This window comes from Rosa chinensis, chromosome 4 (assembly GCF_002994745.2).
Source record: "Rosa chinensis cultivar Old Blush chromosome 4, RchiOBHm-V2, whole genome shotgun sequence".
NCBI classification, from domain to species: Eukaryota; Viridiplantae; Streptophyta; class Magnoliopsida; order Rosales; family Rosaceae; genus Rosa; species Rosa chinensis.
In genome coordinates, this window is record NC_037091.1 from 52,844,274 (window position 1) to 52,856,093 (window position 11,820).

At 37.8% G+C, this 11,820-nt stretch overlaps 2 protein-coding genes across 2 annotated transcripts; both read right to left on the reverse strand.

Moving 5' to 3' along the window:
* Positions 1–3,947: 3,947 nt before the first annotated feature.
* On the reverse strand, positions 3,948–5,347 carry LOC112200743 ((R,S)-reticuline 7-O-methyltransferase). The gene is made up of 2 exons (XM_024341751.2): positions 4,506–5,347; positions 3,948–4,352 (listed from the first exon to the last, which is right to left on the reverse strand). The coding sequence occupies exons 1-2, from the start codon at positions 5,283–5,285 to the stop codon at positions 4,053–4,055; spliced, it is 1,080 nt and encodes a 359-aa protein (XP_024197519.1). The 5' UTR covers positions 5,286–5,347; the 3' UTR covers positions 3,948–4,052.
* Positions 5,348–6,355: 1,008 nt separating this feature from the next.
* On the reverse strand, positions 6,356–7,681 carry LOC112199533 (zinc finger BED domain-containing protein RICESLEEPER 2). Its single transcript, XM_024340538.1, has 3 exons — positions 7,037–7,681; positions 6,534–6,843; positions 6,356–6,435 (listed from the first exon to the last, which is right to left on the reverse strand). The coding sequence occupies exons 1-3, from the start codon at positions 7,679–7,681 to the stop codon at positions 6,356–6,358; spliced, it is 1,035 nt and encodes a 344-aa protein (XP_024196306.1).
* Positions 7,682–11,820: the final 4,139 nt, after the last annotated feature.

Genomic DNA, 11,820 nt, shown 5'->3' on the forward strand with positions numbered 1-11,820 from the left:
CCCTGGACATAAGCATTGGGTTGCAGCAAAGAAGGTCCTTAGATATTTGCAGAAAACCAAAGATTATTTGCTGGTGTACAAGAAAGTTGAGAAGCTAGAAGTAGTTGGATACACTGATGCGGACTTTGCAGGTAAATATCCGGATTCGACTAAGTCTACTTCTGGATATGTTTATATGATGGCTGGAGGTGCCATAGCTTGGAGGAGCATTAAGCAAACATTGACAGCCACTTCGACTATGCAGGCAGAGTTTATAGCAATATACGATGGTGCATGTCAAGGGTTATGGCTTAGAAATTTTCTAATTCAGACTAGGTTGTTGGATTCCATCAATACCAGACCTTTGAGAGTTTATAGTGATAATTCTGCAACTGTTTGCTTCACTAAGAATAATAAGAGGTCTAATAACTCTAAGCACATAGACCTGAAATATTATAGTGTGAGAGAAAGAGTGAAGCATCAGGAAATTGAAATAGCTCAGGTTAATACACACTTACAGTTAGCTGATCCATTCACTAAGGCATTATCTGTAGCAGCTTTTCAGAAACATGTAGCTGATATGGGAGTCCTTCCTACCTTAGATGCTTAGGATCAGTGGGAGCATTATTTTTGTTAAAAGTTTTATCTTCAGTGTTGTTTAATTTCAGTTCTTGTTTTTCTGAAATTTGAAGTTTTGTAATGACTTTGTCTTCATTATTCAGTAATAAATCCATGGTATTATTCAGAAGTTTTTATTTTGCTGCAGCATTTGGTGATTATGAATATTTCTGTATTTTGTTTTGGCAAATAGCTATTTGATTTCTGTTGGATAGATTGAGTTGATTATGATCAACACTTCAGTGCAGACACTTTCAATTACAATCTATTCCTTTTGGTTGTGTTTGAGATTTTGATAGTCAAAATCCTTCAGTTTGGACCATTTACATATGCACTGCAGATGATGACAGATACATACTGCATATGTATGTTTTATCTTTGGTTGTATCAATTGAACTTATGTGGGTTATGGTTATGGTTTTGTAGTTTTGGAGTGGTGTGCTTTTGAAAGCATTATTTTTCCTTAGCTCTGCCAGATTCCATAACTTGACCAAGTTTGTGATTAAGTTTGAGAATTTTATGCAATTTCATGTGCACACTTCAGTGGTTATTACATTGTTCTAATTGTGTACAATTGAGTGAGTAATGTAGTCCAAGTGAGAGAATGTAAGAGTTGGACTTACATTAATCACATTATGACTTTAACAATTGTATATGATTACTGTTGAATGAAATAACCGGGATTGCATAGATGATTCTATCCCTGGAACAATAAGGAATTTGTATCTGAAATCCAAATTGTATTGGGAAACTTAATGTGCTTGTAATCAAGTAATGTATATTGGTACATGATTTATATATAGAGGACCTAATTGATTTAGGAAAACTGTTATGGGAAGTTTCTGATCTCATCCTCTATATATAGGTTCAGGTCGCTGCACTCTCTACACGCAAGTCTTTAGATCTCAGCCCCATATACAGAGAACTTGAAACTATAGCAGTTGCAGAAGACCGGACCTGTTCGTCATGGCATTCAACTCATTTACAGCTTCAGGTATGTATTTTGTTTTTCTAATTATTCTGGTATGCCTTCAGTAAATGTGTTTATATATATATATATGTGATTGTCTTTAGTTGAGTAATCCTTAAGTTTAAGATTACAACATAGACATACAATGAGAGAGAGAGAGAGAGAGAGAGAGAGAGAGAGAGAGAGAGAGAGAGAGAGAGAGAGAGAGAGAGAGAGAGAGAGAGAGAGAGAGAGCGAGAGTGAGGTCACTGGAGAGTTTGCCAGAACCTTGTCAGAATTTGCCAGAACATCACCGGAGATCTTGCCAGAAATCGCGGGTCACCAGAGAGATTGCCAGAGATCCACGGGGAGGTCGTCGAATATCTCATAAATGTTTTAGCCTTTTAGGAGGTTTATTGACCCCAATAAAATACTATTGCCTCCCAATAAAAGTTTTATTAAGTTGTATTTTTATTGAGGGTCAATAATCAGTGAAAAATAAAAATATTCTTGATTTTGAAAGTTTTAGGAGATTTATTGACCCTCAATAAAAGTTTATTACTCTCTTTAAAATTAGATAAATAAAACTTTAATCGAAGAAAAAGACAAGGAGATTAGACATCGACAATTCCTCTTAATCACATTCATGTATTACCTCGTATTTGAAATTGATGACTTAGAAGTGTACAGAAGAAAACATAGGACACCATCAATGAAAAAGTACACAGATTAGCAATCGTAGTCAATACACACATGCACACAGTAAATCCAATAATGTATGGCTTGAATTTTTCGAAGTTCCAAAAGGCCCAAAATTTTCCCCACGCTAGATTCAGAAACCAAAAAATAAGACCAAAATTGCAGAGGAGAACTTGTGCCCCTGATACCCGACTATCCAAAGTTTGAAGTCATGTGGCTGTACCTGCTCGCTCCTAAAGAGAATGCATGCATTAGCCCAGTGCTCTGGTCCACTTTGTACAACCCAGTCGTACGCATCAGGTGAAATACTTTTTACGTTCCCATCACTACGCTGGAAGTCCTCCAGTTTAGGTACCCATGCAAGCAGCAGAATAAAAATCACTAATCAAAAGCCGTCTTCCCTCATGAGAAAATTGTCCCTTTAAGTCCTCGTTATGTTTCTCAGCAAGATGCCTCTCACGAAAGCAGTGGTGGCAATGCTACTATCAAGTTATCAACTGGTGCATCAACAAGCCCAAGCTGCTCAGCAACAGGAACCACTACTTCAGATACAGTTGTCCTGCTTGACCTGCATAGTTAAATACTTAAATGTTCCATGAGAATTTGATGCCAAACACATGCAGGGTACATGTCACTCTGTTAAATGCTATTTGTGGGAACTAAAGCACAGTATGAACACATTTCACAATGAGGTACAGAGAGGCATGTTAGCGTACATGTCACTCTGTATTTTTTTTTTTTTTTGCCAAACACATACAGGGCACATGTCACAATGAGGTACAAAGTCTAAAATTTCAACCCTTTTTTTTTCGATACAGAAAGAAAAACAACAACCAAATAAAAACACCGCAAACTAGCACCCGGACCACAGCCATCACCAAACAAATGAAACTGGTCAGCAGAGCAAGCAGTTGCGGGAATGTGATTAGACCAAAGAGACATGGAGGAATAGGAGTGTCCCAAGTGAGCAAGGGAATCAGCCAGAAAGTTAGCCTCATGCCAGATATGCACATAGGAAACAGATTGAAACCGAGAATATAGTTTACCTATCCAAAAAGATTAAATCCCGTGAGAAGGGCTTAGTTGAGTTTCTATTTTCAACCGCTCTCTCTATTTCATATATGTATTGTGACACAGGGTACAATTTTTTCACTGATCATTTTTTCATACTGCTTAATGAGAAGGACTTGGTTGAGTTTCTATTTTCTTTGGCTGTCTTTGTTCCTCAATTTATTTGGACCAAGTGGACGATGGTGATACTTTCTTTTACTCAGTTTACACTCTGGTGATATTTTCTCAATTTTGCAACCTGTAAAACAATAATATATATTTTCAGTGAATATATTATATTCAATGTTGTTTTTACATACTATTTTGTTAAGTTCAGCAATATGATTGATAAAATTCAGGCAAAAAACCTACACCGCAGCAACGCGCGGGCTTAGTAACTAGTAATAACTGAACAACAATTGTGTTCCTTAATTAATTTGTTGGATTTTAGTTAACTACCTTAAAGATTTTCGATATGACTTGTAAATATTAGTTAGAGTGCTTAAATGAATCTAGCACAATGAATGAATTTGATGTGGAAAACCCCAAACCGATGAGTCCAATTTTGTGCGCATGTTTCCAGCCGACCTAGACACCTATTAGATTTGGGAATTTGTCATGAAGCTAATTAGAAGAACAAGTGCCCCACAAGTTGCCTAATTGATGTTGCGCAAACACTGTAACATCACCACACATCTTATTAATAACTGCTCGCTTCATCTTATTAATACTGCTCGCTATGATAAGATTTAATTTTTCACACAGGGTAGGCCTCAATAATGGACGATAAAGCTGGAATTTTGATGATTTTGTAACGAGGGAAGCCTGCAAGTTCCAACATCTTCTTCCATTCACTCTCAGTCCTCTCCTTTCCACCTGAGGCGTGTGCAATCATTAGCAAATCAAACACCAAGCCTGTGTCGTCGAACATGCCATCACCATTTGGCTCTAGAACAACGTCCACAATAATCACCTTGCCACTTCTCTCCGGTATCGCCTTTCGACAGTTTTTCAATATCTTGACGCAATCGTTGTCGCTCCAATCGTGCATAATCCACTGCAATTTTAATCCAAAAGTAACATGACGTTAATTTGATAAACAGATACTGGTTCCATGTAGTGAGTTCTATTGCAATGTAAACTACAAGAACCATAATTCATACTTTGGCTTCTTTTTTTTGGCAAGGTCATACTTTGGCTTTTGAATTACCTTCATGAAAATTGCATCAGTGTTCGGAATATTGCCTCCATCAAACATGTCACCTCCAACATGTGACACCCCATGGTACTCCGGCGCTATTGCAACTACATGTGGTAGGTCAAAGTTAATGCCCTTAATGCTGGGATACAACTTCACAATCTCCGCCACTGCGCTTCCAGTCCCACCACCAACATCCACCAGTGTTGCCACGTTATCAAACCCACCCTTATATCCTGTGAGCATCGCTTTCATTGTAATCTTAGCAGTGCACGACATGCCATCATTGAACAATCGGTTGAACTCGGGTTTTTCGGAGAAGAATTGCCAAATGTCGCGGCCATGCGCTTTCTCAAAGGCGCATGGGGTGCCTTGCTTGACACATTGGCTGAAACAGTGCCATGGCTCCATTAGAGTAGAGTTTGTCTCCATGAGAACCATCGGAGCTAGAGTGAACTCCGAGTCATGTAAAAGCCATCTAGACGAGTGAGTCAACCCGTAGAGGGTTTCTCCGGAATCTCCACCGTCAGGCTGTGCGGTGAAGATGTTCCTGCGAACCAGCAACCGCATGATGCGAGAGAGGCATGTGATGTCTGGAGAGGGTGATGCAGAGTCGAAGGAGCAGGTTATTTCAGACAAAGTCAATGCATGACCATGAGAGTGTATGATATCTGGTATCCGGAGCTCCACAGCAGATTTTAAAGCCATGGAATCTGCAAAGCGGAGCATGTACTTCCATACATCTGCTTGGCCTCTTAGAGATGCTTCATCCAATTCTGTAACTGCTTCCATTTTTAAGTCTACTTCATGTAGAGAGAGAAATTCTTAATGCTGAAACTTAATGCTTTCTTATGCATGTGTAAGAAGCCAATATATTAATCACTTAAAATAAATTAATTATCACATGTGTAACATGGAAAAGTTGTTGGATCAACTGCATAGCCCAACTTCATTATTGTAAAATAATTGTATGGGGAATAATGTGGTTGCAATGGTTGCAAGTTGCATTGTGGCTGCGACAGGTAGGTAACGCGTGTTAATCAAATTATTGGTGAATATTAATTGACTGGTTAAATGAGACACGTGTTACCTACCACTCTGAAAGTCTGAATATTAATTAAATTTTTACTGGTGGGTGTGGGTGGGTGGATTGGGGATATAAGAAAAATAAGTAAAATTCATAATCAAGTCATATTTCCATTAAAACCTCTTTTGATTTGTGAAATTAAGCATGGGGACTGAAACTTAATGCATGCTTTCTTATGTTTAGGACACAATTTTTTTGTTTTTAAGTCAAGCTCTGGGAGCGAATCAAATACGTAGAGGTAGTGGTAGGACCTACATTTAGGCCTGGCAACAGTACGGTCACGGACGGGTTACGGGCGGGCTTAATGGGTTCAACCCGTTATAACCCGTTAAAATAACGGGTTCGCCGGTTACCTGTTGAAACCCGTTAAGACCGCTAAAGTTTTTTTTTTTTTTTTTTTTTCATTTTTTCATTTTTTTCTAAACAATTACCATTTTTTTATAAAAAAAAAATTCCTAATCAATTACCCTTTTAAAAAAAAAAATTTAAAAATTCTTTTCTAATCAATTACCCTTTTTTTAAATTTTAAATTTTTTAAAAAAATTTTAATTACCTTTTTTTAAAAAAAATTTAAAAATCCTTTTCCAACCCATTACCCATTGAAACTCTTTTTCGTTATTGCTTTGAAAATCAACAAACTCAAAGAAAATCATTAAATCAAACTATCAAAAGTTAAATACATATTAGACTCACTATTGTAGGTTAAATCCAATGTTACTTGAAACTAAAATATTACAAATTCAAAGAAAACCATTACATGAAACTAAAAAAGTCTTTAGTTGGTGTGGTCTTGTCTGTTCAATGTCAAATCCAACACATCTTCAGTAAGTTGCTCCAAATCAGTTTGGTCTTGATCTAAATTACACAAAAAGAAAGAGAGGCAAATTAAAATAAATATTCACATGATGAAAAGATAAGAAGCTAATACTATAACCAAGTGATATAGAATTTACCTTTTTTACCGAAAATCCAATCTCGAGTACATAGCAATGCTTGAACAATATCAAGCAATAATGAGCTACGATATTGATCTAGTACTCTACCAGCAATATTAAACGCGGATTCAGATGCAACTGTAGAAATAGGAATCGTTAGCACATCACAAGCCATATGGAAAAGTATAGGATACCGAAATTGTTCCATTTTCCACCAAGAAAGAACATCCAACTCTTTCTTTCTTTCCAACCTTTCTTCATCAAGATACTTGTGAAATTCATTCTTCATATTCGAAGTTGAACCATTCTTGTAGTTAGCATCAAATTCCTAGACAAAAAAAAAAAAAAAAAAAACCAAACATGCTCTTAAATCACAATGAAGCAAGCTAGGTCATGTTGTCCAAATATCAAACAGTAAGCTACTCACATTCAGTTTGATAATATATAATTCATAGGCATAATTTAATAAAAACAATTTGATGTCTAATAATGGAAAGTAGATGACTAATAATGGTGTTTACCTCCAAAATGGTGTCTTCACCTTCAGTTTGAGAACAACTCTCACTCATGAAACCACTTGAATTATCGGGATTAGACCACTTCTCCACATATACATCAAATACAGAAAACAAAGTATCAATGAATTGCTTCAACTGCTCAGAGTTCACACCATAGAGCTTGCTATAGGCCCACTCTACAAATTCCATTTTGTACCGAGGATCCATCACAATTGCAATTCCAAGGATCAAGCTGTAATCCGACCAATATTTTTCAAACTTCATATTCGTCTCTAATCCCATTTGTCTCATGAAGCCATCTTGGTGTCTCATGGCTTGTTGAATGTTGTGCTGGATAACAAATACCTTGGGAAAAAACAAATTTGAAGTAGGATACTTGGTTCCAGAAAATAAGAGAGTGACCTCATAGAAATATCCAAGAAATTTAGAAATCTTCTCTATTTTGTCCCATTCATCAGGAGATGGACAACACTTAAAATCAATGTCACTTAATGCAAAGTTAATCAATGCACGACGATAGTAAATTGCACTATAGAGCATAAGATAGGTGGAGTTCCATCTAGTGGGCACATCTTGTCTCAAGCCTCTTCTAGTACCTCTCATTCCCACTTGTACAATACACTCCAAAAATCTTTGCTTCCTTGCCATAGAACCTTTAATGTACTTGATGCAATCACTTACTTTTATAACTGAATGATCAATTTATTTCAATCCATCTTGAACTATTAAATTCAAGATGTGAGCACAACATCGAACATGGAAAAATTTTCCATTTAACAAAAGAAGCCCTCTAAAGTTCAATTGAGTTCTTAATTTCTCAACAAATGAATCATTAGCAGATGCATTATCCAATGTAATCGAAAACAATCACTTATCAATCTCCCACTCACATATCAATGAATTGATCTTTTCAGCTAGAGGGCAATACCATTATGTGGTGGAGGCATATGACAAAAACTAAGTATCCTCTTATGCAATTTCCATTCCGAATCAATGAAATTTGATGTGAGTGTATAACCATTAGTTGCTTGAGAACTCCACAAATCAGAAGTTAAACAAATTCTCCCTTTAACTGAACTTAACAGGTTCTGAAGTTTCAACTTTTCACTATCAAATAGCTTCAAAACATGGCCTTTAACGGTATTTCTACAAGGCAACTTAAGTGAAGGAGAAATATATTGAAAGACAGCTCTGATTCCCTCGTACTCCACAAAACTAAATGGCAAGTCATGCTTAACAATGGCCTCGATTAACAATTCAGAAAATTTTTCATATTGAAATTTTGAAGAACGTGTAAAAGACTGAGGTGACACTACATTACTTGAACTATAACAAGTGTCATGATGACATAAAAGGCTACCTGTTCCCATAATAGAATCATACTTATACACAGCTCCACACTTTATGTATTCTGCACACTCTATTTGATCCTCAGTCACAGGCAACTCTTTAAATGATATCCAACAACGAGAAGTCTTCTTTCACTTCCTAACCGGAACACCTCTAGCGTGAAGTCTTCTACTCGTTCCATGTCCACTTTCTGCCACAGCTTCTCCTCTTTCTTCCATTGTATTAATTGTCTCATCATTCATACTTGTCTGAACACAATCAATAACATAAATCAAAGCCCAATTGGGCAATATCACAATCCAGTTGACAAAATCACAAGAGAAATTGCATATATCAGAAACCCCAATCCTAAACAACAAACAAGATCGAAACTTTGAACACCCAAAAGAAAAAAGCAAAAAAAAAAAACCATGATTAGCAAAATATTCAAGAACCAAACTTTAAATAACCCAATTCCTACAGTGGAATGTATATACATATTTTTCAAAACAAGCCATGCACATACAGACTATTGATAAAAGAACTTTGTAGAGTTCACCCTATTGTTTTGCCAAGGTAGCATTGGAATTGGTCGATGTTGTCATTTTGCTAACTAAGAGCATTCTTTACAAACCGATGGGGTTTCATCCATAGGCATAAATCAAACTAACAAGAACATACCAAAGGAACCAAATTGAATAAACCTTCTAAGCTGCAGAGAGAGCAAGCACATACCAAATAGGCTGCCAAAAACACAAAGAAACCAAAGACAGACAAGAAAAAACAATTTATCCAGAATGAAAAGGTAGAAACAGCTGCAGCCTCCAGAAATTAATCTATCACGGGGCAGACTTTTTTTGGCTATCACAAAATTCAGGAAATGCCTACAACTATGAGGAAAAAACCAAAAAAGCCAGAAAGTAATGAATGAGATGATTACCAAAACTTTGAACAACAATTGTAGGATGAGATTCGAACAATACAGAAAAATATGCAAACCTGAGAAAAATCCATATATATATTTAAATCCATATATATTGCACATCAGAAAAATAAAAAAACCCAGATCCAAATAGTAAAAGATTTATATCAACAGCGGAGAGATCAGACAAGTTATGAATATTCTTCTGATTCGACCTCCAAACTCCAAAGCCAGCTTGCAATTTGCAAAAGATTAAAACTTTTTATATATATAAGGTCAAGGACACATAACCCAGTTCGCAAATCCCAGAAAATACAAACACCCAACAATTCGTAAATCCCAGAAAACAAACAATATAGAGATCGATAGAAAGAAAGCTAAGAAAACATAAATGAAACAGAACAAGCATGACTCACCATGGAGCCACCCCAAAGCTGAAGATGAAGAGTTGCGAGAAGTGAAAGAAGTCGAGCTCATCGGCGAACTCTTTGGCAACGCAGGCTGAGAGTGGCGGCGTAGAGATAGGTAGAGGGTTCGGGAGGCTATAGTGGAGAAGAGGAGAGTGAGCTGCGACTGCGAAAGAAGCGAGGGTTAGACTATTAGACTGTTTTTTTTCTTCTAACTGGGCTCCATGGGTTCCATCGTGTAGCCCGTTTCCGCCCGTTAACTAACGGGTTGGCAGCCCATTAACACGTTAAGTTATTGGGCGGAAATAAATGGGTTTTTAGCTGGCGGTTAACGGGTCATGGGCTGAATTGCCAGGCCTACCTACAGTAGTACATAGAAATAGTCATACTCATTATACAATCAAATATGTAGAGGTAGTGGGAATCCTCTATTGGTACTACGCCGGAAGCGCTAGAGATCTAGGTTCTTAATACAAGGAAAATTATTGTAATTAGACAAAAAAACTATACAATAGGAAAAGAAAAAGGGAAGATAAGGAAGAAAATTGTTCATTCCACACCCCCAATAAATTCACTTTTCCTCTTATTTCCTTGTATTTATTACTCATATCCCTTTATTTTATTACATTAATTACAATTTTTTTTTTTTAAAGGCTTAACTCAAGGGTTTCTCTCTCTAACCAGCTAGGGGAGGCAGCGCAAATATCTTTCATCCCTCATCCGGTGGCATCTCTGATGGCTTCTCGCCATCATTATGATGCTGCCAGAGGGGAATGAATACCTATCGATCTGGGAGGCGGTTTGGCTTGATGTTTTGACAAATTTTGATCGACGTGGTTTTTTCGGATCTGGCTCGGATCGAGGCAGGGCATCCATGGACTCCGGTTCTAGAGGACGAGTTTGGTGCTGAGTGAGACTGGATCAGAATCCATCTCCTTTCCAGACTACGTTGACAGGGCTGGAACTTCGAATTCTTCTTGGAGGCGTTACGGTGCTGTTGTTTCCATGTTCCGTGGCAGTGGTTCAGCTGGTCCCTGGGTTCGTGGCAGTGATGGTGCAACTGATCACTGTGCGCTTGTGTCGGCGAGTTGTGTCACTCAAGGTTCATTCACATCTTGTCTGCAGCAGTGAAGGAAATTGGGCTAGGTCAACTGTTTTGGGTCTAGGGTTTAATTATCTTTTGGGCCTTGGGCTTCTATTTAACTAAGTTTTAGTTATTTCTATTTTTAATAAATTTCTCTACTTGTTTTTAAGGAACTAAGCACTTGTGTAATCTAGGCGTCTCTGGCCTCACCAGCATGCGTCGAGTGCAGCCGGACTGGTTGTTTGTGTTGGTGATTAGATATTGGGGCTTAGAGGATTACTCTTGCCTAGGTTCCAGATGAAGGTGGCGGCGACACAGAATGAGAGTTCATGGTATACGGGGTCGACCGGTTGTGTGGCCGGGGTGTTCGCATCCAATCTTGAGCATGGGTTTATGGGTGGATCCAATCATATCTCGCTCCAGATTCATTGGTTTGGCTGTAACATGGGTTTGGATCATGCAACATACAGGTTTGGGATTGTGGTGGTGGAGGATGTTATCTGCTGGTTCTCTGCCAGTGACAGTGATTCAATAGCGGTAAGGCTCCGAAAGAGGCAGCGACGTGACGGTCTTGGAAGTGTGATAGTGGTTAGGCTGAATGTGTCGCAACGGTCTTGGGCTGGGATCAAGGTTAGGGCCCTATTGGCCTAAGTCTAATGCTAGCCCTAGTCTTGTCCTGGTGTGTCTTTGGCTGGTTTTTTATTTCTGTTTTTAGCTTTAGCTGTCTTAGTTGGTTAGTGTTGTCTCGCCTTTGGAGTGTAATAAGTCCCGACATGTATCTTGTAGGGCTAATTGGGCTAAATGCTTGTGTGTACACTCTAAGTGCCTTATCTGGCAAGGATTGAAATATCTGCGATATTTTTGATATATCCCTCGATATATCCCTTTTTTGACAGACCGATATATCTTAAGGGGTTATTTTCTTATCTTCTACCGTATCCCCCGAAATTTCTCCGACATCGTCAAATATCCTTGATATATTAGATATTTAGGATATATCTCCAATAAAGTGAAGAAATATCTGTAAAATCTGATGAAAAAAAAT

What these genes read in the sequence shown, in the direction of transcription:
- LOC112200743 (XM_024341751.2), bottom strand. Translation starts at nt 5,285, where the DNA reads ATGGAAGCAGTTACAGAATTGGATGAAGCATCTCTAAGAGGCCAAGCA. An exon ending in CTGATGCAATTTTCATGAAG is followed by an intron (nt 4,353 to 4,505) that starts GTAATTCAAAAG and finishes TTAAAATTGCAG; the next exon opens with TGGATTATGCACGATTGGAG.
- LOC112199533 (XM_024340538.1), bottom strand. Translation starts at nt 7,681, where the DNA reads ATGGCAAGGAAGCAAAGATTTTTGGAGTGTATTGTACAAGTGGGAATG. An exon ending in GTGAAGACACCATTTTGGAG is followed by an intron (nt 6,844 to 7,036) that starts GTAAACACCATT and finishes TTTTTTGTCTAG; the next exon opens with GAATTTGATGCTAACTACAA. An exon ending in TTGGATTTTCGGTAAAAAAG is followed by an intron (nt 6,436 to 6,533) that starts GTAAATTCTATA and finishes TGTGTAATTTAG; the next exon opens with ATCAAGACCAAACTGATTTG.